The sequence below is a fragment of the Miniopterus schreibersii genome (assembly GCF_964146895.1).
Source record: "Miniopterus schreibersii genome assembly, chromosome: 6".
In the NCBI taxonomy this organism is placed as follows: Eukaryota; Metazoa; Chordata; class Mammalia; order Chiroptera; family Miniopteridae; genus Miniopterus; species Miniopterus schreibersii.
The window spans coordinates 6,654,768-6,681,960 of record NC_138107.1 but is presented as its reverse complement, the minus strand read 5'-3'; the positions used below and the strand labels follow the sequence as shown (position 1 = coordinate 6,681,960).

The window sequence follows — 27,193 nt, the reverse complement described above, 5'->3', positions numbered from 1 at the left end:
TGAAGGAATGTAAGGGGTAGACAAGACGGTCCCTATGCTTCTCATTCTTTGATCTTGACCCGGGGCCTTGACCAGTATTCCAAATTCTCGTGACTTGACCTTTATTTTGAGAGGGTTGGTCTTGACCGATTATGTGTGGTGTTTGTTTGGACCTGTGACTGACGTTTACTTCAAGGCCTCCTTCACTTCCCCAGCCTAGCTACTACCGTTGCATAACAAACAGCACCGGTACACTGTTGTCATTGCCACCGAGGGGGGCCGGGGAACCACGGATTTACAGCAGAATCCCTCTGGAAAGCAGCTCTGAAAACTTATGCAAACAACTCCTCCCAGAGCGAAGGGCAAACCCCTGGCTACGAGGACTGGGTCCCGGGCTGCACTTCGGTACTTGACCTTGCCTTGGTCTCCGCTCTTCACGGGACTTTTTGCTGGAGTTTCCTCACCTCCAAAATGGTGGAGCCGTCCTGGACTAAGATCCGGAAGCTTCTCCCCAAACCACCGGCTTTAACCCCGCCCCTTGAGGGAGGGGGCGGGGCGAGACGGAGGTCAAGCCGGGAGTCGCCCTCCCACCCAACCCCAGCGGCTGGGCGGTGCCTTTCCCCTCTTCCCGCCCGCTCGCTTCACCGCGGTGAGGTCACGCGGGGGACGTCACGGGGTTGTGACGTCACTGAGGGCTGGGCTTCCGGGAGAGGAAGGGGCGGGGCCTAGGAGGGCGACGCTTGCGCAGTGGGCGCGGCGCGGGTGGAGGCGGAGGCGGTGGAGAAGCGAGAGGCAGCGGCGGCGGAGGCGGCGGCTTGGGGGGGGTGGGAGGGGGGGTAGCGCGCGCGAGAGTGGCTGAGTGAGTTTACCCGTATGAGGCGGTGAGAGGCCCGGGGCCTACCTCACAGGAGCGGGGTCGCGGCGCCAGCTAGCAGCGGGCCCCCTCCTGGTCCCCGGGCCCGGCGGCGGCTCAGTTGTGAGGAGGCGGGGAAGCGGGTGTCCGGCCCCAGACATGGAGGGCATGGACGTGGACCTGGACCCCGAGCTGATGCAGAAGTTCAGCTGTCTGGGCACCACAGACAAGGACGTGCTCATCTCCGAGTTCCAGCGGCTGCTCGGCTTCCAGCTCAACCCGGCCGGCTGCGCCTTCTTCCTGGACATGACCAACTGGTGAGCCGGCCCCGCCGCGCCAGCGCTGGCAGCGGCCTCGGGGCCCCGAGGGGAAGGGAAGGGACACCCGAGCCCCGCGGCAGGGCGGGCCAGGCCAGCTCTGAGGGGCACCCCCTTCCCGGGGCGGGGAAGGCGTGTGGGGGAGCCCCAGGGGCATGGAAGAAATTTGGGGGCTGAGCAGACTCGAGAGGAGGTACACGGAGTGTTGGGGGCCACCGAGGGCAGGAGGGGCAGAAGAGAGATTGGGGGAGGGTCCTTGAGGTTCTGTGGAATATTAGGGGCCGTGGAACGTGGGAAGAGGAGGGAAGACTGGAGCCTCGAGCATAGGGGTAGACTTGGGAGGAAGAGGGCTGTGGTGTTGGCTAAGAGTAGAATACACAGGAAATCTGAATTTGGGGAGTGGAAAAAAGCTTCGGGTGTGGAGTTAGGCGCTGAGGAAGACCCGGATGAGGGGCAACTCCGGGAGAATTTGGATGCTTTGGAGGAACCCGGGCGCGGGAAAGACTTGGGAATTAGGAGCCGAGAAGAACAGGTGTGTGCGTGTGTGTGTCCGTCCGTCCGTCCGTCCGTCCGTCCGTCAGTCAGTCCGTCCATGCGAGGACCGATAGGGAAAAGGGAAGAATATTACGAGGGAGGACTAGGGAGGACGGTAAGAAAGACTTTACGAAGAGTTGTGCCAGGGAGCGGTGGGATCTACTAGTATATCGGCTAATGGAGGACTGAGAGTGTTAGACCTGGAGCAGTGCCTGGGAAAAACCTTAGGAAAAGTGAAGAAAAGGACTTTATCTCGGGGAAGGGAACTTTCTGAGGAGACTGGGGCCCTCTCTCCAGAATGCTGGAATGGAGAGCTCTGGGCTTATCCGAAAGAAAGCTGGGTTCGTAGATGTTGGGGAAAACAGAGAACTTGACTTAGGCTGGGAACCAAGTGTTTTTAGCTTGGATTCTCCTTGTAGAAGACTGAAATTGGGGCAGAAGACCATGGCATTAGACTAAAGGAGTGTTTCTTGGCTTTTGACGTAGTACTTGCTGTCTTTGATAAGGAAGGCTTCCTCTTGTTCTCTGAGGAGGGATTGTTGAGTTCACTCAGGGTGAGTGAGAAAGTGGAGACCATTAGACTTCCTTTGAAAAGATTTGAGGTAAAGCCACTCATCTTTCTTTGGTCAAAAAGCCAGGGGATGAATGCCCTTTGCTCTCTGTGTTGGGCAGTCCTCTGACATGTGGAATCTTGTTTCTTTTGGCATCACTTGTACAACTAGCCTCCCCTTTATTCAGTGCCCACTGAATGCCTTTTGCACTGCCAGGAAAAAGAGGCTGTAAGCCTAGTCTTTCTTGCATTCCTCATCTAGTCCTATCCCCAAAGATGCTCATTTTACGAATGGGAACCTTGTAGCTGTGACTGCACCAGAGGTGATGTGTGAATTTTTTTTTTCTGTGCAGCATCATTGCTTGGTCCTATTATTTTATCTTTAAAGTTGATTGTTATAGTGAGGGTGGGATTGAATTTCTAGATGTTTAGAAAACTCTGAGGCATTGAATGCAGGATATCTTCTTTAGAATTAAAGAAGCATTTGTTAGCACCACTTGTATCTTTTATGTCCAGGGTGATCTCAGGCAGGGACTATAACCTACAATACTTTTCTAAACTCCAACCTATGGTGTTTAAATAGAGTGACAGGGATTACTGAAAACATTGAGAAGAGGTGTTACACTGGTGAAATCTAGAAATAAAGCTGTCTTGAGGAGGGTTGTTCTCTTGTCTGCCTTCTTTCCCACCCCAGCTCTTTTTCTTCCGTGTTTACACTAGTTTAGCATAGGAAACTTGGCATAGTGTTGCTGCCAGTTTGGTAGCGGAGGATCATTATTTCTTCCCACCCCCTTGTGAGTCCACGATTTAAACCCTGCCCTAATAAGTTTTTAGTTCTTTAGAGTCAGTATTTATGAGTAGAATTATTATGGCTACCAAACCAGTGTAATGAGTTTTATATGCTTGAGGTTTGTGTGTGTTTAACAACTACGATTGTTTTTAGGTGTTGTGAAAGATGAGGCCCAGTGTGGATGAGAAAAAAGTAACTTAAAAATTGTAGTTGCATGATAAAATTTTACTTGAATTTTTTATAAAAGTTATGAAGCTCAAAGACACAGAGTAGCATATATTCTGATTAGATGTTATCTCTGTATAAAACAAGGTATGATACTTTTCTGAACAAAGGAGTGAGCCATTAAAAAATGTATTCTGGTTTTAAAGCATTTAGAAGTCAATAGCGTTTTGGGAATCCAGGCAATTAAGTGATCACTCAGCTTTAAGCCATATTATTTTTTGGTTGTAGAAGTCATGTTTTTTATTTTCTTTGATTATAAAATGAAAACTCATTTGTGAACTGAAAGCAGTAAGACTTGTTATTCTTTTCTAATTAAAACAGTTAGTTCCATAATCCAATATTGTGTTTTGATTCCTGTTAACTTGGCTAAATCTGCCTTGTTAGACTTTATTTTAAACAAATACCCATCATAATTAGTAAAATCTAGTTAAAAAAAGACATGCATGGATGCACATGTGGTCAAAATACTTGTGTTTTTTAAGTAAATCTCTAGAATCTAGGAATGTATTGTTTTTAAGTGTCATTTAAAGTCTAACTTTGGGACCTGTTGAGATGGCCTAATGCATGTTGGCAAAATAGCTCTCAAACTGCTGTGGTTAATCTGTTGAATTTAAGATAATTAACCTTACTTTGACTTTATAAGTGCCTGCTTCTGGTTGTAATAAATAACCACTATTCAATTGTCTGATGATGACTGTTAAAAAATATTGTGGTAAATTAAAAATTATTTTAAGCCCTGGCTGGATGGCTCAGTTGGTTGGAGAGTTGTCCCAGGGTTCGATCCCCAGTTGGGGATGTTTCTCCCTCCCTCCCTTCCTTTCTCTAAAAAGTCAGTAGATAAACATATTCTCGGGTGAGTATTAAAATATATATATATTTTAAAATGAAGGCCATGAGTCTTCTAAAATGAGTTGGGAAGACTATGTTTTTGTTTTCCAAAGTAAGAATTTTGTTGTTGTTGGTAACAGCTTTTTAAGAAGCTGTTGAAAAACTGACTTAAATTGAATGTTTTGGTCTTGTAAATTTTCTACCCTGTAAACACGGATTTTTTTTTCTTAGTCTTAGGTTGGGTGTGCATTATGTTAGATATTTTTGTTTATTTAATTTAGAAGCAAGTATCGTTTCAGTTAAGCATTTTTGTAGTGTTTATACTTGAGCTAGCAGCCACACTGCTGGAAATGGGTGGAACTGCTTCTAACAGAAGTAGTCCATTTTCAGTACCCAGTTTATGAGTGCATAAAATGAATAAATGCTATATGAAAAATACTCAATATCTGAAGTCATACTAAAATGACTTGTAGATTAGTATATCTTTCTATGGCTGGGATATCTTTTTTTATTGAATCTATTGGGGTGACATTGATTAATAAAATTATATAGGTTTCAAGTGTACAGTTCTATAATACATCATGTGTATATTGTATTGTGTGTTCACCACCCTAAGTCAGATCTCCTTCCATCACCATTTATCCCTCACCCTCTTCTACCTCCCCTCACTCTGTAGGTGGAATATCTTGCAGAGACACTATTGGGCTGTGAATATAGAACTTGGAATTCTTAAACTGGATGTTGGTTTAACGGATTCTGTAGTTCATGCCAGTTTTTCCTGCAGAATTGCATATAACCCTTCCAAGATAGCTTATTCTTGCATCCTTGAGGGCAGAGATTTGCATGATACCTTATTAGTACTTGATTACTTTTCTAGTTAGAATTATGTCAAAACTAAGTCTCTCCTACTATGATTTAAATTTTTTTTTTTTGTCTGCTTATGTCCACTCTAGAGATGGAGAATATCTAATGAACACTACCCTTAAGGGGCCAGAAAGCTTCTATTCAAATCACTAAAACTTTCCAACCATTTATAATTTAAATACATTCAATTTAATGGCTTCTCACCCTTTAATGTAGTCTAATACATTTATATATTTTTTTCAGGGAAAACTAACAGGAGTCAGAGGAGAGTTTACATATGATTTTTAAAAACTTGTAAAATGTACATAACAAAATATTATTTTAACCAATTTTAAGTGTACAGTTCATTGTTAAGTGAGATTTTAAATTTACTTCTGGCCTTTAAAATCATTTGTGTCTTTTTTATTATTAATTGTTTAATGATTTGAGAGAAAGAGGAAAGAGAGCGAGAAAGAAAAACATTGATTTGTTGTGCCATTCATTGGTTGCTTCTTGTATGTACCCTGACTGGAGATTGAACCCGAAACCTTGGCATATTGGGAATGAGGTACCTGGCCAGGGCTCTGTTATGTTTTTAAAGTGCGTTGTACTTTAGCATTTATGACAAGAGACAAATAAATACAGGTAATACTTCTAGATTTTTAGAGGACATTAACTTAGGAGTTAGTACTGGTTATTTCTCAATATAGGTATAAGTAAAATATCTTTCACTAGCATATAGTCAACATTGACTATTTCTCTCCCTCCTATTCATTAGGCTAGGGCTTTGCAGTTTTGGTGTTGCAACATCTTAGGTTGCCTCCAGGTATCTTCAGGAAGCAGTGTATATTTTTTGGAATACTATATATTGGTGCCCATCATGGATGGAACAGATATTTTCTAGAAAAGTAACTTGGGAAAACATTTTTGTAAAACAGTGTCCTGTTGACTATCTCAGCGTTGTCAGAGGCAATTAAATAAAGTTATAACCACTACACAATGAAGTTAAATCAGAATCTAGATGTGAAAATCTGGTGTACCTCTTATCTGATCTCTCAGTGCCTCCCCTTCCTGGGCATAATCTATTTCTCAGTCACCTGCGTGCTAAATTAGTTTCTGATTCACTCTCTGGTTTACATGGATGAATCTAGGATAAGTCCCTTTATGATAGATAAAACTTGATATTAACACTAGTTTTCTTAAAAAATGTGTGCTAAGCAGTTTTAGGAAGAGAGTAGAGAAGGATTGTATAACATCCAATGATAGAGTGTTCTGCACTCTATTGCATTTTTAAGAAGGTTGGGAGTTCTTGCTTTGGACACTTCTTTTACACTTTCTTTTTGGGTCTTTTTCTAATGGCCCACACAAGTTGGGACTCTGGGTATAATATAAATTAGTTTACGAATAGAACACACAGATTAATTTTAGTTTTAAAGGAACACAGTAAAAAAGTACATTGTTGTCCTACAGGAAGTCTTTTTACTGTCCTATTGCAGTGGGACTTGGATTTCTGGTCATATATCAAGCCACAACCAATCTCCACTATAGCTAGGGCTGGTGAAGGTGGTTTCTTTACCACCTCTCATCTTCCCACACCTCTCCTGCCCCCCAGGTGTATCTAGTATATAACAACAAAAACTATCAACCAGACAATATTTAAACAAATGTATTTTCGATAGAGCCCTAGCAGATAGTGCAATAGAAAGCAGAACACAGCCTCTATCTTAATTTGTTTTGATAGGAAAAGAACATGCCTGAAATTATCAGAGAAAAGTTTCGGGATAATAAGAAGGAAACATTCATGTTAATACTGAAGTAAATGAGTAAAATATACCCTGGCTGGTGTTGCTCAATTGGTTGGGCATCGCCGCTTGCACTGAAGGGCTGCTGGTTCGATTCCCAGTCAGGGCACATGCCCAGGTTGCGGGCTCGATCCTGGGTGGGTGGCGGGGAGGGTGTGCGGAGGCAGCTGATTGATGTTTGGCTCTCACATCGATGTTTCTCTTTCTCTCTCCCCTCCCTTCCCCTCTCTTTTAAAAAAGTATTAGAATAGCCCAGCTGGTGTATCGCAGTGGTTGAGCAATGACCTGTGATCCAGGAGATCTCGATTTGATTCCTTATCAGGCCACATGCACAGGTTGTGGGCTGAATCCCCAGTAGGGGGCATGCAAGAGGCAGTTGATCAATGACTCATCTTTGATGTTTCTATTTCTCTCCCTCCCTCCCTCTCTCTGAAATCAATAAAGATATATATATATACATATATATATTTACTTATTTATTTTTTAAATGTTAGAATAGTTAAGAATGGACCGAATCCATGGAACCAGTGATTCACAAAGATTGAGTGCCTGCTATGGGCAAGTTCCCTTCTTAGAAGTGAAGCTTTGAAATGGTTGGGGGTTTTGAATTGATGGAAAAGCAGTGTGTTATAGGTAGAGGGTATTTCCTGTGTGGAACTAGGAAGGAAGGAAGGAGCCATCTAGAAGACTGGCTTGGCTAGAATGTGGTTAATAGGATCGGTAGTGACAAGGCATGGAGCTTATTTTTATTTTTGGATTGGGATATTATTGATGTTTATTTTTATTTATTTACTTTAAAATTTTATTTTTTTCTTTTTAAAAAAATTAAAAAAAAAAAAAAATCTTTATTGATTTCAGAGAGAGGGCAGCAGAGGGAGAGAGAGATAGAAACACCAATGATGAGAGAGTCATTGGGGATTGAGCCTGCAACCCGGGCATGTGCCCTGACCGGGAATGGAACCTCGATCTCCTGGATCCTAGGTTGATGCTCAACCGCTGAGCCACTCCCGGCAGGGCCTTATTTTTTTCAATTAGAGTTTACATTCAATATTATTTTGTGTTTCAGGTGTACAGCATAGTGGTTAGACAATCATATACTCTTCAAAGTGTCCCCTCACTCTCATATTTCCGTTATCCACCTGGTGCCATACATATTCCATATACTGTTCTATACATCCACATGACCGTACTGTAATGACCAGCTTGTACCTCTTAATTCCTTCACTTTTTTCATCAGTCACTCCCTAACCTGCCTCTCCTCTGGCAACCGTCAGTCTGTTCTCTATATCTATGAGCTTGTTTCTGTTTTGTTTGTTCATTTATATTGTTCTTTAGATTCCACTTATAAGTGAAACATATGGTATTTGTCTTTTTCGGACTTACCTCACTTAGCATATACCCTCTAGGTCCATCCATGTTGTTGCAAATGGCAAAATTTCATTCATTCTTTTTTTTATACTCCTCACCTGAGGATATGAGTTTTTTTTAAATTAATTTTTAGAGAGAGGGAGAGAGAGAGAAGCATCGATGTGAGAGAAACGTAGATTGGTTGCTTCCTGTAGGTACCTGACCAGGGATTGAACCGGCAACGTAGGTATGTGCCCTGACTGGGAATTGAACCTACAGCCTTTCAGTGTAGGGGATGAAGCACCAACCAACTGAGCAACCTAGCCAGATCGATTTCATTCTTTTTTATGGCTGAGTAATATTCCATTATTTACATGTTGCACGGCTTCTTTATCCACTCGGGTATATTGTTGATTTTTTAAAAAATTGAGGTGAAATTGACATTAAAAAATTAAACCATGGTAAAGTGGCATTTTGTGTATTCACGGTGTTGTGTAACTGCCATGTCTGTCTATCCAAAACGTTTTTCATCACCCCAAAAGCAAATCCGGCACTCATTAAGCAGTTGCTCCCCTGTCAACCACCAATCTGAATGCTTTTTCTATGGGTGTACCTATTCTGGATATTTTATATAAATGGCATAAATGGAACCATACGATATTTGTCCATTTGTGTTTGGCTTCTTTCAAGGTTCATCCATGTTGTATAGCATGTATCAGTACTTCATTCCTTTTTATTGGTGAACACTATTCCAGTGTATGGTTATACCACAATTTGTCCATTCATTTGTTGGTGAACATTTAAGCCTTTTGGCTGTTGTGTATAGTGCTGCTGTGAGCATGTGTGTACATGTATTTCTTTGAGTACCTATTTTCAGTTCTTTTGGATATAAACCTAACAGTTGAGTTGTTGGGTCTTACAGTATAGATTTAACTTTTGAGGAACTACCAAACTTTTCCACAGTGGCTAAATCATTTTACATTCCCCCTAACAGTGAGTGAAGGTCTGTCCCAGTTTTTCCATACCCTTATCAACACTTATTTTCCTTTTTTTAATTACAGCCATTCTAGTGGGTATGAAATGGTACCTTATGGTGAATTTGATTTGCATTTCTCTTATTACCAATGGTATTGATGTCTTTTTGTATGTTTGTTGGCCATTTGTATATCTTTTTTTGCAAAATGTCTGTTTATGTCCTTTGCCTGTTTTTTAATTGGATTGTCTTTTTGTTGTTCAGTTGTAAGATTTTTTTATGTATTTTGGATACTAGATTCTTTTATGCGATTTGCAAATATTTTCTCCCATTTGGTGTCTTTCATTTTCTTGATAATGTCCTTTGATACACAAATGTTTTTAATTTTGATGAGGTCCAATTTATCTAATTTTTGTTGTTGCTTTTACTTTTGGTCTTATATCTAATAATCCATTGCCAATCCAAGGTTATGAAGATTTACCTATGTTTTCTTCTAAGAGTTTAAAGGTTTTTGTTCTTATATTTAGGTGATTGATCCATTTTGAGTTAATTTTTGTATATGGTGTGTGGTAGGAGTCCAGTTTCATTTAATGGAGTTTAATTTTGCTCTGGAACTGGTTTCTCATTAACTCTGCATTAAATATATTCTTACTTGTATTAAATGTATATTTTACTCTTTTTGGCTATTACTAAAAATTGGGCCAGAAAAGAGTACAGATTTTCTGATGGGGGAAAAAACTTAGTGATGGTCTATTGGCACCCAAAACTAAATGTGTTTAAAAGGTGAATTTATCCTCTTCCCCATTTCCAACCAGCTTTTCTTGCTGACTTTTACCTGTTCTAATAGGTCCAATGTTCCCCCAAACATTAGGCTTGAACTGAGTTATTTCCAGCGCCCTCTCTTTCCTGGACATCCCAGATCATTTACCAAACCGAGTTCATTTCCACTCTGCAGTGCACCTCCCAACTGTTTCTTTTTTCCATTCCACCTGCCACCACTTTAGTTTGTAGATTGTGTTACCACACAAACAAGGTAACTTAGGAATAGTTTCAAATTGATTTTCTACACCTGGCTTTCTTCCTTCTAGTCCATTTTGTGGACATATCACTACCAGATCAATCTTTCTCAGTCATAGCTTTGATCTGGGTCTTTCTTTTCTCAGAAACCTTTAATAGTATGTATACTAGATAGAGAACAGAGAGTTGTTAGCTTGACATTCAGGGTCTTCCAAAGATTGATTCCAGCTTGTCTGCCTCTACCTTTTTGTCATATCTTCGTGCTGGACTCCTATTTTTCTTTGCCCCATTCAAACTGTCTGCTGTCTCACACATACTTTTACTTTCCCAATTTTAAACTTTTTTCTTCTATTTAGAATGCTGCTCTTTCTTCTCTTTTATGTCTCATGGAATCCTATTGCTTTTTGTAACATCATATATGATATACACTCCTTAAGGGACTTTTCCCTAAGCATCTGATGCAATGGTTTGTATATAGTAGATGCTCAGCAGATATTTGTTGAGGTCATGAATGAAGAGATGGGAGTAAAGGCTTCATTTTAATGGAAATGTTGAGGTCTAGTGCAGTTAAAAGAAACAAAGTCTACAAATTAAGCTCTTTTTCAGGCTTTTTTGTTTGTAGGTTTAATTTGAACATGAGATTTAAATGTTGCTAACAGTTTCTACATGACTTGAAAGGAAATTAAAATTTAAGTAACAATAAGAATATTGTTTCTGGAAGCAGTCTGAGCCCTCTAAAGATTGGCCCCACCTTATATACCTACCTTCCCAGGCATATTTTTTTGTACTGAATATTCTTTGTAATTCAGTTTATGAGAAAATTTATTCAGAAAAATTAGGTTTTCGTTACTTAGATATGATTGGAGAATGATATTTTGTAACCTCTCTAAAGTTTTTTTTTTTTTTAGCATATCTTTATTGATTTCAGAGAGAGGAAGGGAGAGAGAGAGAGAGTTGAAACATTGATGATGAGAGAGCCATCATTGATCAGCTGCCTTCTGGCATGCCCCCAACCTGGGCATGTGCTCTGACCGGGAATTGAACTTCGATCTCCTGGATCCTAGGTCAGTGTTCAACTGCTGAGCCACACCCAGCCAGGCTAAAGTTCTTTTTGATCTTTGCCCAGTGTGTTTCATTGAGGAAAAACTTTAAAAAGTAATATAAGCACATAATAAGTTCAAATAGTTTAGAAGGTTCTAAACAGGGGTTGCAAACTAAAATGTCTGTATTTGCCAGTTGGGGAACATGAACAATTGAAGTGTATGTGAGCTGAAAGCACTTGCCTTTTACAAAGAGGATGCCTGATTCTTGCCTTAAGTCAAATGTTGCCATGCTGGAATGGGGGCCCAGTGTTCTTAGGACCCCTCCCTCCCCAGAAGAGCCAGAAATTCAGATTTTTATGGGAAATTTCCTGATTTTCAGATTTTGACAACTAATTTAAATATTTTAAAAACACTGTGGGCCAAAATAAAGCACATCTGTAGGTAGGTTGTGGCCCTCGGGCCACTAATTTGCAACCTTTGGACTAAAAGTGAAAAGTAAAAATCCCTCTCCTTTCTAGATATAGCCACTACTATTTCTTCTGTACCTTTTAGAGAATTCCCACGCCTATAGAATTCTACATATACATGTACACACACTTATACACATATACATAGAGAATTTTCTATGCATATGTATAGGTATATGTAAAATTACATATATATACACACACACATATATAACACATATATATATATAACTTTTAACAATAATGGCATTACAATTTGAGTAATTGTTTTTCCTATTTAGAGTACTGAATACCATGGTCCTTGTACTTCCTTTGCTTCATGGGGAAGGGAAATTAGTTGTCAAGATACTTGGATGTGCTGATCAAATAGATGTGTTTTTAATTAACAATGCAGAGGTGGACTTTGGTCTCTTCAACTACAGAAGAATTCCTTCACTGTATTATACAACAGGCTGTCATCCAGTAATTACATATAATTATTAAAACCTTGTTTTGCTCTGTTAAGAGCAAAGCGTGTTAAGTAAACCTATCTAGTAATGAGCTCATCTGAATTTACTTATGCGAAATATTGTCAGGTAAGTTGAACTTTTTACAGACCCAAAATGCAACAAGACTGAAATTCACTGAAGAGGTTTAACTCTTATTAAATCACTTTTGCAGATGACACTAATACATTTTTCACTTGTTGGAAGGGTAATTAATTTTGTACCTAGCTTTTCTAATGATTTGCCAAAGTTAATATGTCTTGGGAGGGGGAACAGTTTATTCCAAATATGGAATACAGCCCCACTGAATTTCCTAAAAGACTCATTTTTAAAAATGAACAGTTGTATTTTCTTACACTGTTTGAGCCCTAGGTCTATAAACTGTTACTGAGGGTTCACACTTGAATTATTATACTTGAGGTCAGTGATTCACAGTCTATTATGGAGCAACAGCCTACTAATGATTAAGTGATACACGATGTCCTTCTAAAGTGCTTTGTCATCAGCATTTATTTTGTAAAGTAAATGTTGCTTTTTAATTTTTTTCAATACTTTGATAACAGGCTTCGAAAGAGTGGAAATAACTGGCTGAGGGGTAGGGTTTGCATGTAACTATAACAGGGAATGACTGCCTTTTAAAATTTTTTCAAATTTAAAAATTATATCTACAATAAGATTTGTCATGATAAAACTGTCATAATAAAATAGTTAAGTTAAAAAGTACCAATAAGCAAAAAGAAAACAAAAATAAACCATACTCACAGGACCGAGAGAGAAACAATTTTAACCTTTTGACCTATATCTTTTTTGTTGTTGATGGTATTTTTTTTGGTTAATCTTCACCTGAGTATATTTTTCCATTGATTTTAGATAGAGTGGGAGGGAGAGAAACTGTGTGTGTGTGTGTGTGTGTGTGTGTGTGTGAGAGAGAGAGAGAGAGAGAGAGAGAGAGAGAGAGAGAGAGAGAAAGGGGGGGAGTGAGGGAGGGAGAGAAAGCGCACTCTGGTGGGGGTGGAGCACACGACGACAACATGACTTCGATGTGGGAGAGAGACATTGATTGGTGCCTCCCTCATATGCCCACACTGGGGCGGGATGCAACCTGCAACCCAGGTACGTGCCCTTCACCTGACCTTTAGTACATGGTCAACACTCCAGTGAACCACAGCGGCTAGGGCTGATCTATATCTTAATACTATTGTGTGTGTGTATTTAAATGCCTGTGCTTACTTTACAAAAGTGGAATATTTACTATATTCCAGTTACTGTTTTGTTTTTTTAAAAATATGTTTTTATTGATTTCAGAAAGGGAGAGGGGGAGAGAGATAGAAGCATCAATGATGATGAGAGAGTCATTGATCAGCTGCCTCCTTCATGCCTCCTACTGGGGATCAAGCCCAAAACCCAGGCATGTGCCCTGATTAGAAATTGAACCATGCGTGACCTTCTAGTTCATAGGTCGATGCTCAACCACTGAGTCATGCTGTCCAGGTACTGTTTTAAGTGATTACATTTCATATGTAATTTAATGCTCACAATAATTCTAGGAAATAAATACTGTTATCCTCATTTTATAGAAAAAGGAAAAGAGGCTCAACAAGACTAAATAACTTATCTAAAGTTACATGGATAATAAGTGGTAGAAATAGGATTCAAATGTAAGCAGCCTGGAACCAGAGTCTGTGCTCCTGATTGCTGTGTTTTACACTCTGGTTTCTAGGGCTGCTATAACAAATTCCAACAGATTGGGTGGCTTGAAACAGAAATTTATTCTCCTACAGTTCTGGATGCGAGAAATTTGAGATTAGGCATCAGCAGGGCATGTTTCCTCTGAAGGTCGTAGGGAAGAAACCTTCCTTACTTCCTAGCTTCTATGGCTCCTGGCATTTCTTGGTGTCCCATGGCTTGTAATTTAATAATCCCTTTTTGTTGGTCTAGGTTGGTTTTAGAGTTTTATTAATATAAACTCAGTATTGAACATCATTGTAGCTAAATCTTTGCTTGCATCATTAATTATTTCTTTAGGATTTATTCCTAGAATTAGATTGCTGGGCTAAATATAAACATGACTTTTGATACTTTTAATACTAAATTGCCAAATTGTCTCCTCCATAAAGGTGGACTGATTTGTATTACTGTCACTACTATATGAGTGACTATTTCTTTAATACCTCATCAGTGCATCATATTATAATTAAAAAAATTTCAGTTTCTAGGTAAAAAAATGTGATTTTGTTTTAATTTATATTTTGTTATTCTAATGAGTACTTTTATGTGCTAAATGTCCATTGTATTTTATGAATTAACTGAACATTTCCTTTATCCATTTTTCCATAGGGAGGTTTGCCTTTTTTGGGAAATGGAAATATCTTTTTTTCCCTTTCACTGTAAAAGTAATAATACTGAATATAAAAAACCAGCAGGTTCAGAAATGTCAAAGGAAGGCAATAAAGCCAACAAAGCTAATCACTGCTGTCAGTTTGTGTTCATTTATGTATGTATATAGACACTTTTATGCATACTATATATTTTAAGTTAAAAAATAATCATATAATACTTATTGCTTTATAGGCTGCTTTTTACTAAACATATTATAGCTATCTTTCCATGTCTGTTTTTCATGGTTGCTAATAATTCCATTACTTGAGTGTATTCTGTAACTTATTTAAGCAGTCATTTATTGATTCCCCCCCCACTATTTTATATATATATATATATATATATGCTCATTTGCCTAATTATTTTCTTCTCTCAATTTTTTTTTAAAAAATGTGACATATAGCCCATGTTTTTACTTAGGACAGATTCTTAGATGTGGAACTGCCAGGTCGGGTCAAAGGTATGTCTTTTGGAAGGTTCTCGATAAACACTGCCAGGTTGCCTTGAAGGAGGCAGCCAATTAATAATCTTTTTTTTTTTTTTTTTTTAAATATATCTTTATTGATTTCAGAGAGAGAACAGGAGAGGGAGCGAGAGAGACAGAAATATCAATGATAGAGAGTCACTGATCGAGCCCGCAACCTGGGCATGTGTCCTGACTGGGAATCGAACCCTGATCGCCTGGATCCTAGGTCGACGCTCAACCGCTGAGCCACGCCCGGCCGGGCCCAATTAATAATCTTAACAGTTAGGCACAAAAGCCTGCTTTATGGAAATTATAATTTTTAATTTTTGTTGGATACGTTTATCTGACAGATAAAATGTGTTACTTGTTTTAGTTTGCATTTCCTTGATGACTGGTGAAGTCTTATGTTTTGTGGGTGTGTGTGTTGACTGTTTTTTATAGAAACATTTTTATTTTGTAAAAGAAAACTATAATGAACCCTATGTCCCCATTACCTTGGTCTCACTTTCATTAATATTTTGGCTTTTTTCCCCACCAGAAGAGAACAGTATTTTAACCCAAATTCCAGTTACGTGGTTACTACTTGTTTTGTCTTTTAAAATGTAACAACTTTATGGAGGTATAATTTACATATCATAAAATTCACCTATTTTAAGGTTTTTGTAAATTTATAGATTTGTACAACCATCATCACAATCCAGTTTTAGAACATTTCTATCACACTAGCAAGATCCTTATGCCAGTTTGTGGTCAGTCCCAACACTCACCTCCAACCCCAGACAATCACCATTCTGTTTTCTGTCTCTTTGGATTTGCTTTTTCTGGGCATTTCATATAAATGTAAACATACAGTATGTGGCCTTTATGACTGGGTCCCTTTCCTTAGCATAATATTTTCAAGGTTGATCCATGTTGTAGCATTCTACATACATTTTAAAAATAGTCATTATCATTAAAAAATAATTGTTCAAACAGTACTAGAGATTTTTCCATGAAAAGTAAATAAGTCTTTATTCTGGACTCTGTTTCTTACCAGAGGCAGTAACCACTCAGTTTCCTGTGTACCTTTCTGGATGTTAGTCTATGTAGTAGTTTTAATATCTGTAAATTCCTTGGTTTTTTGGCATCTTTGTCATTTTAAAAAATTGATATTTATAAGTTATATTTTGTATGTTTTTCCAGTTTCTTGTGTTTTAATTTCTTAAAATGTTATTTGAATATATAATCATAAAAATAATACATGTTTTTTTGTGAAAAGTTTAGATAGTACTTAAATCCCTGTGTTTCCCTCCCTCATTCCATTCTCCTGAAGTGGTCATGATTCTATTCTTTCAGAGAGATTCTGTACCTTTGTAGGCATGTATATGATCAGAGTGGTCAGAGTCCTTGTGTGTGCTAATCAGAAGTTATCACTACACTATTTTCCTCATTCTTCAGGCAGATTTAAATCCCTTCTACAGTTTTTCTGAAAAAGAACTGTCTTCTATATAGATCAGGGGTGGGGAATGTCCGGCTCAGGGGCTGTCATTTGGTCTAGCCCTGCCAAGGCAACTGCAGGTGGAACTTGAAATTCAATAAATCTAGGAGCTTTTTTCATGGCTAATTTTTAAGTTGATAATTTTGTATGGCCCACGAATGATGTTATAAATATCCAAATGATCCTTGGCAGAAAAAAGGTTCCCCACCCCTGATATAGATAAAAGTCATGAGAGCAGTCTCTGATACATGTCCTTGGGCCTTCAGTGTTAGGCCTTGTTGTGGAGGAGCCACAATGCTTTAAAACAAACTTTGGTATGTTTTTACGTATGGACTTCAGGTAACGCTACAGATCCATCATTCCTTCAGTTGTCAAGATTTTTCTAACTGGGAGGGCATGATCTGTCTGTGTAGGTGAACCATCTTGTGTATAGAGGTCTTAATCCCATTCCCCATACTTTAAAACACACATACACACACATAAATTCTTTCTGATTGGTGTTTTGTGAGTCTTAGGATATATTCCTAGAAGTGGGATCACTGGGTCAAATGGCAGTTCTGTTTTTAATTTTTTGAGGAAACTCCATACTGTTTTCCACAGAGGCTGCACCAGTCTCCATTCCCACCAGCAGTGTAGTAGGGTTCCCTTTTTGCCACACCCTTGCCAGCATTTGTCATTTGTTGATTTGCTGATGGTAGTCATTCTGGCAGGTGTGAGGTGATACCTCATTGTCGTTTTAATTTGCATCTCCCTGACTTTGAGCATTTTTTCATATGTCTCTTGGCTGTCTGTATGTTCTCTTTGGGGAATTGTCTATTTAGGTCCTTTGCCCATTTTTCAATTGGATTGTTTGTCTTTTATCTTGTTGAGTTGTATGAGTTCTTTGTGTATTTTGGAAATTAACCCCTTATCAGATGTATCTTTGGCAAGTATGTTCTCCCATACAGCGGGATCCCTTTTCATTTTGTTGGTTGCTTCTTTTGATGTGTAGAAGGTTTTTAGTTTGATTAGTCCCATTTGTTTATTTTTTTGTTATTTTCCCTTGCCCTAGGGCTTAGGAAATGTGTCTGCAAACGTGTTGCTATGAGAGATGTCTGAGGTTTTGCTGCCTGTGGGTTTTTTTAGGAATTTTATGGTTTCACAACCATTTTGTGTATAGAGGTCTTAATCCCATCTCATACTTTAAAACACACATACACACACAAAGGGAATCATACTATACATACTGATCTCAGGTTAGCTTTTCTAACCTCACAATATGGATATGGTGTGGACATCATCTTTTTTTTTTTTAATGGATGCATGGTATTCCATTCTGCTGACCATATTTATTTAACCACTTCCCTATTGATGTACAGTTTTCAGGTATTTGCTTTTATGAAGCTGTTCTGGTATAAGTGTCTTTGTACACTTTGTGATACAGTCCTAGAAGTGGAATTGCTGGGGGTGGGTATATGAGCAATTTAAATTTTGATTGGTAATATCAAACCCCAAAAGTATTGTACCAATTGTTGTTGTTTTTTTATCAGTGTATAAGAATGTTTCTTTTGTTGCACTCTTAACCCTCCCCCTCAAATCAATTTAGTAAAAAAGAAAAAGAAGAACACATTCATTATAAAAAACAAATTATTCCTGGCCGGCGTTGCTCAGTAGTTAGAGCGTTGGCCCACCCACTGGTCTCGGGTTCAATTCCCGGTCAGGAGCACTTACGTGGATTGTGGTTCAGTCCCTGGCCCCGGTGGGGTGCATGCAGTAGGGTGTGTGTGAGAGGTAACCAATAGATGTGTCTCTCTAACATTGATGTTTCTTGCTAGCTCTCTCGCTCACATGCTCTCCTCCCCTTCCACTCTCTCTAAAGATCATTGGAAAATATCCTCGGATGAGGATTAACAACAACAAAAAAGGACAAATTAAAGAATATATTATAAACGCTAAAAAATATATATTCATATTACTTCGTATTACTTTAATTATAAATGAGGTTGGATTTCTTTCCATATCTTTGTTTGTATTTTTCCCCCCAGCTTTATTGAGGCCATTGTATTTTTCTGTGACTTGTGTGTTTCCTCTCTACTTCTATTGTATTATTCTTTTTCTCATTGGTTTCTACAGGCTGTTTGCATATTAAGGAAATTAGCTTCTTATTAAATGCTTGCCTTTCTGCCAGTTTGTCTTTTCACTTGGTTTATAATGTTTTTAACTAGGGGCACTTTTTTCGTGAATTATTATGAAATTGAATCCAGCAATCTTTCGCTTTTTGATTTCTGCGTTTGGTTTCATGAGTAGAATTTCTTCCCCACCTAATTGTTATATATTCACCTCAGTTATCTTTTTGATTGCATAATTTACATATAAATCTTTTATGTAACAAATGTGATTGGCATTGTGGTTGGAGGTCAACATCTAACATGTTTTCCAGATGATTAGTCAGTTTTCCATCGTTTATTGAGAAATTTGCATTTCCCAATGATTTGATATTACTGTCTTTATCATGTATCAAATGCATATATAAAGATTTAGAGCTGCCTAGCACATGGTAATTGTTAGTTTCATTCATCATCTCTCATTTTAATTATTTGTAACTTGGTTAAGTTAGCTTTCAGTGTTTTTTTTGTTTTAACTATTTAAATGTTTATTGACCCTTGAGCCATTAGTGTACTTGGATTCATTTTCCTTTTCTGCACAACCTTTAGCTGCCCCAAGGGAAATAATTGTTTTGATTTTTGGTTTGCTATGTGTGTACACACATGTACACACACATGTATACACACACATTTTGGCTTGTTTTTGCACTTTTTCCTCTTGTATTGATATGTATGTTTTAATATTTACTGAAAAAATGATTTTAAAGTGAAGTACATTTTCTTATGATTTAATTTTTCATTTTATCCAAGTTATAAATGCACATAGTTTAAAGAGTCAAGCAGTACTACAGGCTTATTAAAAGGAACAGGGATTCTAGACCCCCTTTTTCCTTATCTCATTCTCCAGAGGCAGTCTGTTTCAGTTCTTTCAACGGATTTTTGAGTTTTTACCTCTCTATTGATTTTTTTTAGTTTTAATTATCTGTTGACTTCCCACAGGGTGGTGAGGATTTTGTTCTGGGTGAGCCAATGTGGTGGTGAAAGAGCAAAGTTCAGAGCTTCTGTTATTACTATTTGTGTGACCTTTGGCAAGTTATTTACCCTCTCTATGCTTTGGTTTCCTCATATATAAGGACAATAGCAGTGTTTATCTGAGGATTAGAATAAATTAATATATGTAAAGATTTACAGCATGCCTGGCACATGGTAACTGTTACTTTTACTCACCCATCTCCCATTTTCCCATTTTAATTATTTGTAATTTGGTTAAGCCAATTTTCAGTGTTTATATTGTTTTAACTATTTAAATGTTTAAAAACACTTGAGCCATTAGTGTACTTGGATTCATTTTCTTTTTCTGCACAATCTTTTGCTGCCCCAGTGTAATAATTATCTTGATTTTTGGTTTGCTTAATCTCTTACATATTTTTTACTAAATTGTCATCAAACTCCTTACCAGTTGTGAATCTCTTAATAGGGTACAGATACTTTAGGTGTCCCGTAAGTTTTATCTTTGTGAAGAAGTCTTTTCTAGAGCATATGACCTACTCTGATCTGGACTGGTTGTGCTGTAGGTCTGTGGGCACACCGGGGATTTTTTCACACTCTCCCCGCTTTGTTGGAACCTCTGTTTCTTGGACCCCGCCTTTAAAAATTCCCTGACAGTACAGAGGAGATAAAATTTAAGACTTTTGTATTCTGAAACTATATTTTATTCTAATGCTTAGTTGATGTCCAAGTTTAGTTAGGTAGCAGTTTCAAGGTTGGAAATAACTTTTTTCAGGATTTTGAAGGCCCTGATACCTTTGTCTTTTTTCACCCCCTAGTGGAAATGTTGAAATGTGGAAATGTGGTGCTGTTCTGAGTCTTTGTTCTTTGAATAAATCCTGTTTTTCCCCTTTCTGGAAGCTTTCATTAACTTTACTGTGTTCCCAGAGTCCTTAAATACAATGCTGGTGCTTTTAGGCATGTATTTTCAACATTGTGCTCAGCTTTGGGGAGCCCTTTCAGTCTGGAAACTGCCTTCCTGTTCTTGAAAAATTTCTCGAATTAATCTTTTGGTTTCCTCCCCTTCATTTTCTCTGTTCTCTTTTCTTAGATCTTCCATTTTTCAGATATTGGACCTTCTGGTATGGTCTTCTTTCTTTTCTCTTTTCACCATTTGACAATTTTTTGCTCAGTTTTCAGGGAGATCTTTTTATGTTTTTATTGATTTTAGAAAGAGAGAAGGGGAGAGGAGAGAGAGAAACATCAATGCGAGAGAAACATCAACATTGATCAACTTCCTCCTGCATAGCTGCTGCTGGTGATCGAGTCTGAAACCTGGGCATGTGCCCTGACTGGGAATTGAACCTGCAACCTCCTGGTGCATGGGTTGACACTCAACCACTGAGCCACATTGGCCAGATAGGAGATCTCTTCAGTGTTCTTTTCTTCAGGTTGCATTTTTGTTTGTTCAATTTGACCTATTTCTTTCATAATAGATGCTTTACCTTAAATATATGGTGGTTCTTTGCTACCTACCCCTTTTTTAAGAGAAGTACATAAAAAGTGGATTGGAAGCTGTGAGTCTGACTAGGGTTTGTTAACTGAGGGTTTAACGGCCCCACCCATTTCCTCCATGGTGGGCAGTCACCAGGCCCTGCAGTGTTTAGACTATATTAGGGGATCTGAGGTCTAACTGTTGGGTTTAGGCAAATGCATAACCTCTCCTATTTTTATCCATAGTTTCACCTTCACTTGAAGGGTAACCTGGTAGTGTTAATCCTGAACCTTTTGGAGATTCTCATTAAAATTGGGTTATTTCTCTACCTTTTCCCACAGCTGGCTGAGTAGGATTCAGCTTGTTAAGGTTGGCTAAGTTACTTATCATTTGTCTACTTTCCAGAGCCCCAAATGTTGCTTCCTCATTTGTTCACTTTGTCCTTGTGAATTTATTAATTAAAAATTTTTTATTTTAGTTCATTTGGGCTGCTGTAACAAAAGTACCACAGACTGTGTGGCTTATAAACAGAAGAAATTATTTTTCACAAATCTGGGACTGGGAAGTCCAAAATCAAGGTGCTAGCAAATTTGGTGTCTGGTGAGGGCTCAATTTCTGATTAATAGATGGCCTACTTCTGCTTGTAACCCCACATGGTGGAAGGGTTGAGGGAGCTCTCTGGGGTATCCTTTATAAGGACATTAATCCCATTCATGAAGGTTCCACTCTCATGACTTAATCACCCCCAAAGGCCCTACCTCTTAATGCCATCACATTGGGGCTTAGGATTTCGACGAATTTTAAACACAAACATTTATTCAGCGAATAACACTGTTTTACGAGGGTTTTGGGAGAAAAATAAGACCAATGATGCAGTTTTTAATTGGAAACTGAAAGCATTGGATTTGCATCTAAAATTTTTTGTTCTGCCTTTGTATTCTTATTATGACTTGTGTGATTGTTTGGATATGATACAAAAGTTCGGTATGCCAATTGAATAATTTTTTTTATTTTTATCTTTTTTAGAGAGAGAGGAATAAAGAAAGAGAGAGGGAAACATTAATTTGTTGTTCCACTTATTTATGCATTCATTGGTTGCCTCTTGTATGTGCCCTGACTAGGGATCAAACCCACAACCTTGGCATATGGGGATGACACTAACCAACTGAGCTACCTGGCCAGCAGCCAGTTGAATAATTGATCAAGTTATGATAAAAGTTATATACAGATAGCTTTCCTTCACCAAAGGATCTGGATCTGCTTTTACCTGAATGATAAAGAACAAATTTAAATGGCTATCTCTGGCTGATATTTACTCTTGGTTTTTATTTTCTTTTTTATACTTTAGTTCTTTCTTTTTCACTTTAATTCTTAAATTTTCTACAATGAATATGAATTACTTGGTAATTAGAAAAAATAATACAAAAATAGAGAAAAAATTGTTAATCATATCCTTGGATAAAAATTGGCCCTAGGTGCTCTTTTATCTTATCCTAAATCTGTCACAGTTGTGCTATGTCCTTTACCTTTTTTAGGTAATCCACAACTGGGAACACTAATATTGGAATGTGTGTGTTTTGCAGAGTTCATTCTGATCTATCCCGAACTTTTTTTCTTTAAATATGTTTTTATTGATTTCAGAGAGAGAAAGGGAGAGGGAGAGAGAGAGAGAGAAACATCCATGACAGAGATCGATCAGCTGCTTCCTGCACTCCCTCTATTGGGGATCTAGCCTGCAACCCAGAAATGTGCCCTCACCAGGAATCTAATAGGCGACCTCCTGGTGCATGAGACGATGCTCAACCAACTGAGCCACACCGGCCGGGATATCCCCCAACTTTTTATTTTGAAGAATTTCAAAACTATAGAAGAGTTGAAAGACTCGTCTTGAATACCTATATGAATACCTATATAAGTGACATTTTACCACATTTGTTTTATTTTTAAAGTTCCTTTATTGAATTATAATTTACATATCATAAATTAACCCATTTTAAGTGGATAATTGGATGATTTTTTAGTTTACAGAGCTGAGCAACCATCACTACATTCCAGTTATATATTTTCATCACTCTAATAAGATTTCTTCTCCCTGTTGACGGTTAATCCTCATTCTCACCCCCACTAATCTATTTTCTATCTCTGAATAGTTGCCTTTTCTCCAATTTTTATATCAGTGGAATCATATAATATCTGGCCTCTTGTATCTGGCTTCTGTCATTTAGCATAATGTTTGAGGCTCATCCATGTTTTAGCATCTATCAGTATTTTGTTCATTTTCATTGCTGACTAGTATTCCATTGTATACTACATTAAAAAAATATATATATATATCTTTATTGATTTCAGAGAGAGAAAGGGAGAGGGAGAGAGAGAGAGAAGCATCCATGAGAAACATCGATTGACTGCTTCCTGCACTCCCTCTATTGGGGATCTAGCCTGCAACCCAGAAATGTGCCCTCACTGGGAATCTTATAGGCGACCTCCTGGTGCATGAGATGATGCTCAACCAACTGAGCCACACTGGCCGGGATAGAGAGAGAGAGAGAGAGAGAGAGAGAGAGAGAGACATCAATGATGAGTCATTGGTTGGCTGCCTCCTGCACACTCCCCTACTGCCCGAAACCCGGGCATGTGCCCTGACCACAGATCGAACTGGGATCCCCTGGATAATAAGTCAATGCTCAACCACTGAGCCACGCTGGCCAGGCTCTTCCATCTTTTTAAAATATCCATTAACCATCCTTTCTTAAGTCATTTATTGCATAAGTGGTTGCAAAAAGTTAGTTTTCTAATTCCGTTGTTTCTTCTTTCTTTATTAGTTGGCAGTTGCCTGTAAACATACTGCTAATTTTTTAAATGGAACTTATCAAATTAGAGTCATAAAGGATTTTATGGTGAAAAAAGCAAAATTTTGGTTATTTTTCAGTCTATTTTTATACTGTGAACTTAAGTGTATTTGCCTTACCCTCTGAAGAGAGAGATCTTAAATTTGTGAAGCTTGAAGTACAGAAACTCCTTTGCTGTGTTTCCATTATTTGGGATGTTTGCGGCTTTTCTGTCTTTAAGAGACTACTCTTTTTCAGGTAGAACCTGAAAAGTCTACAGATATGTGTGTGTTTTTTCCTCCTCAATTTTTATTAGTTTTTCTTCGTAAATCAAATTGGATAGTTCCCCCCACCTTCCCATGTTTCTTTGGATGGTTTTGTGATTGATTTTATTTATTTTTTGTAGTAATTTAACTGGTGGTAATTGTGCAGTGTCCTGCAAAACAGCTATTTTTAAAAATCCTTTTCTTCTGTAATGTGTAAGAAATGTCATAGTTGGATGAAGTGTCTAAACCTGACTTCTTGTCATCTGTATAGCTGATTGTCCAGAACATGAAAAACATTAACAGAATATGTGAGATTGTCTGCAAGTATCACAGGACTTTTAGATGAAATCTTTAAATACTGTCTGTCTTGTTTTCTCAATGATTATTTGCTACTAAAAATGGCAGCAGCCTCTGAAGTATTTATACTGTCATTTTATTAGCTTTTAAAGGAAAAAGTGATCTGGCCTTCTCAGGTTTGTGAACTACCATAAAGTCTGACTTTATCATATTGTTTCTCCAAGTTAAATCTAATTTAATTTAGTCCCCTAGTTCTAAGTATGTAGCTTTTAAAGGTACCTATCTCACATGTCCCAGAGAGCAGCCAAATATAGCCACAGAGTATTTGGAGATGGGTTGGCTGCAAAGTGAGTAAGAGTTGGCATTAATGGCATGTGGTATTATTTGATAGTGATGCTAACATTGTTTTAGTTTTGTTCATCATATTAAGTAGAACTTGGACAAGGTTTATTTACCTTTTTGTTCTCAGAGTAGAGAATATGATTGATCACATAGGGCCTTAGATTTTTTCAGATATGTACCCTAGTATGCAGTTTTGGAGGTGAAGTGTGCTTAGGTGTACTTTTGTATTATCTCCAAAGATGGTATTGTCAGCGTTGTTCCTCAGGGTGGATGAAACTGAAGAGGCTTTGAAGCTGGCCCCTGTAGCACACCATCAATACACCTCAAAGGCAAGACATATTAGACAGGTGTGGAGCATTTTAATCGAAGGCATATGTAAAAGGTGCATGGTATTTATTTTCAAAGCCCATGCTTTTTTCTCTGTATATATAAACAGCAACTAGATTTATGAATGGAGTGTTGCTCTATAGCTTAGCTTTTTGGCACTTTTAATCTTTTTAAAAAAATCAAAAGCTAAAGTTCCTTTTTGTAAGAAAACAGCTTTCTGACTAGTCTGTTGGATAAGATACATTTGACCACTGCTGGCTTTTTGTAAGTTCTGTGTTAGGTAAGTACACTTTTGTGAACCATATTTAATTTATAAACTTACCAGATCATTTCAAAACTGCTACTTTAAATTATGTCCCAAAGAAAGTATTTCATGACCCTGGCCAAGTAGCTCAGTTGATTAGAGCGTCATCCTGATATGCCAAGGTTGCGGGTTCCCTCCCTGATCAGGGCACATACAAGAAGCAACCGGTGAGTGTGTGAATAGGTGGAACAACAAATCAATGTTTCTTTTTCTCTCCTTTCTCTCTCTCAAATCAATTTTAAAAAAGAATTAAATAAGAAAGTAAGTTTCATGAACAACAGAAAACCACAGCTTTTTTTGTTTACGAAGATAGCTTTGTCTGAATCACATTAGTTCTTTTTGTTATTCTGGGACTTTTTGGGTTATCATACATTTTCACGTCTCCTCTAGGCCAGTGTTGTTCTAGTATCTTTGAAAATTTCAGTTAGCACTAGACCTAGTGATTTTCAGGAATTATTGATGGCAGTTAAATTTGGGGGTACAGTGGGGAAGCAAGAAAAATGGGAGTTATTTCTAAACATGAGTCTTAATGGATATTTGAGTTCTTGAAAGCAGAATTATGATGAAGGAAATGACTCAGCATAAAACAGCACCTTTAAAATTGTAATCTTTCTTTAATCTGCCTTCATATTCATAGGTGTTTTTCTTTTATGATGTACATTTTTAAATATACAGTAAAATAGAAAGAATACTACAATGAATAGCCATTGTATTAGTTTTTTGCTACTGTAATAAATTACCACAAACTCAGTGGTTTAAAAAATCACCATATTCTTACTTTACAGTTATGGAAGTCAGAAGTCCAAAATGTGTCTCACTGGGCTAAAATCAAGGTGTTGTCTATCACATCTGTGTTCTTGCTGGAGAATCCATTTCCTTGCCTTTTCCTGCTTCCAGGGGCCACAACCATTTCTGGGTTTATGGTGGTTTATGGCCTCATTTCTCATTCTTCAAAGCCAGCAGGCTGTGCAAGTCCTTATTGCTGTGCCTCTGGTTCTGTCTTCCAGGTCTCTCTTATACTCCTAAGGAAATGATCACATAGAGTTTACTGGGATAGTCTAGGATAATTCCCCTTTTCCATGTAGCATAACATGTTTACACATTATGGGGATTAGGGCATTATTGGGATGATGATGATGTTCTAAAACATGGTGATGGTTTTACAGTTTTTTTGCTAAAATCATTGAATTGTACAACTGAAGTGGGTGAATTTTATGCTGTGTAAATTTACTTTAGTGAAGTTGTGTGTGGGTTTTTTATTTTTTTTTAAATGTGATTGAAAAGGGTGTTAATTTTTTAAAATATTTTTTTATTGATTTCACAGAGGGGAAGGGGAGAGGGAGAGAGAGATAGAAACATCAATATTGAGAATCATTGATTGGCTGCATCATGCATACCCCCTACTAGGGATTGAGCCTGAAATCCAGGCCTATGCCCTGACCAGGAATCGAACCATGACCTCCTGGTTCATAGGTCAGTGCTGAGCCACACCTGATGGGGCTGTTTGTTTTTTGAAACCTTTAGATGTTATCCTTTGCTTTTGGGAGTAAGTCCAAATTTCTTAATGAAGCCAACAAGTACATGAAAAGATGTTTAAGATCATTGGTAAATGCAAATCAAAACCACAAATAGCACTTTACATTCACGAGGATGGTTATAATGAAAAATAAAAGAAATTAAGTGTTGGTGAGGGCGTGGAGAAATAGGAACACTCATACATTGTTGGTGGATATGTAAATAAAATGGTTCAGCTACTGTGGAAAACAGTGTGGCAGTTCTTCAAAAAATTAAGCATAGAATTACCATATGACCCAGCAGTTCTACTCCTAGGTATATATCCAGAGAAATAAACACATATATATGCCCACACAGACATATGTATATGAAT

The 27,193-nt window shown here is 38.1% G+C and overlaps 1 protein-coding gene across 2 annotated transcripts in view; it reads left to right on the top strand.

The window, feature by feature from the left end:
- Window positions 1-743: 743 nt before the first annotated feature.
- The window catches only part of ILRUN (inflammation and lipid regulator with UBA-like and NBR1-like domains), a 90,687-nt gene continuing 64,237 nt past the window's right edge, over window positions 744-27,193 (top strand). For both annotated transcript variants that reach the window (XM_081141227.1, XM_081141226.1), the window contains exon 1: window positions 744-1,149. In XM_081141227.1, the coding sequence (XP_080997353.1) occupies window positions 992-1,149 (158 nt within the window). In that variant the 5' untranslated portion in view covers window positions 744-991. The remainder of the gene's footprint in view (window positions 1,150-27,193) is intronic.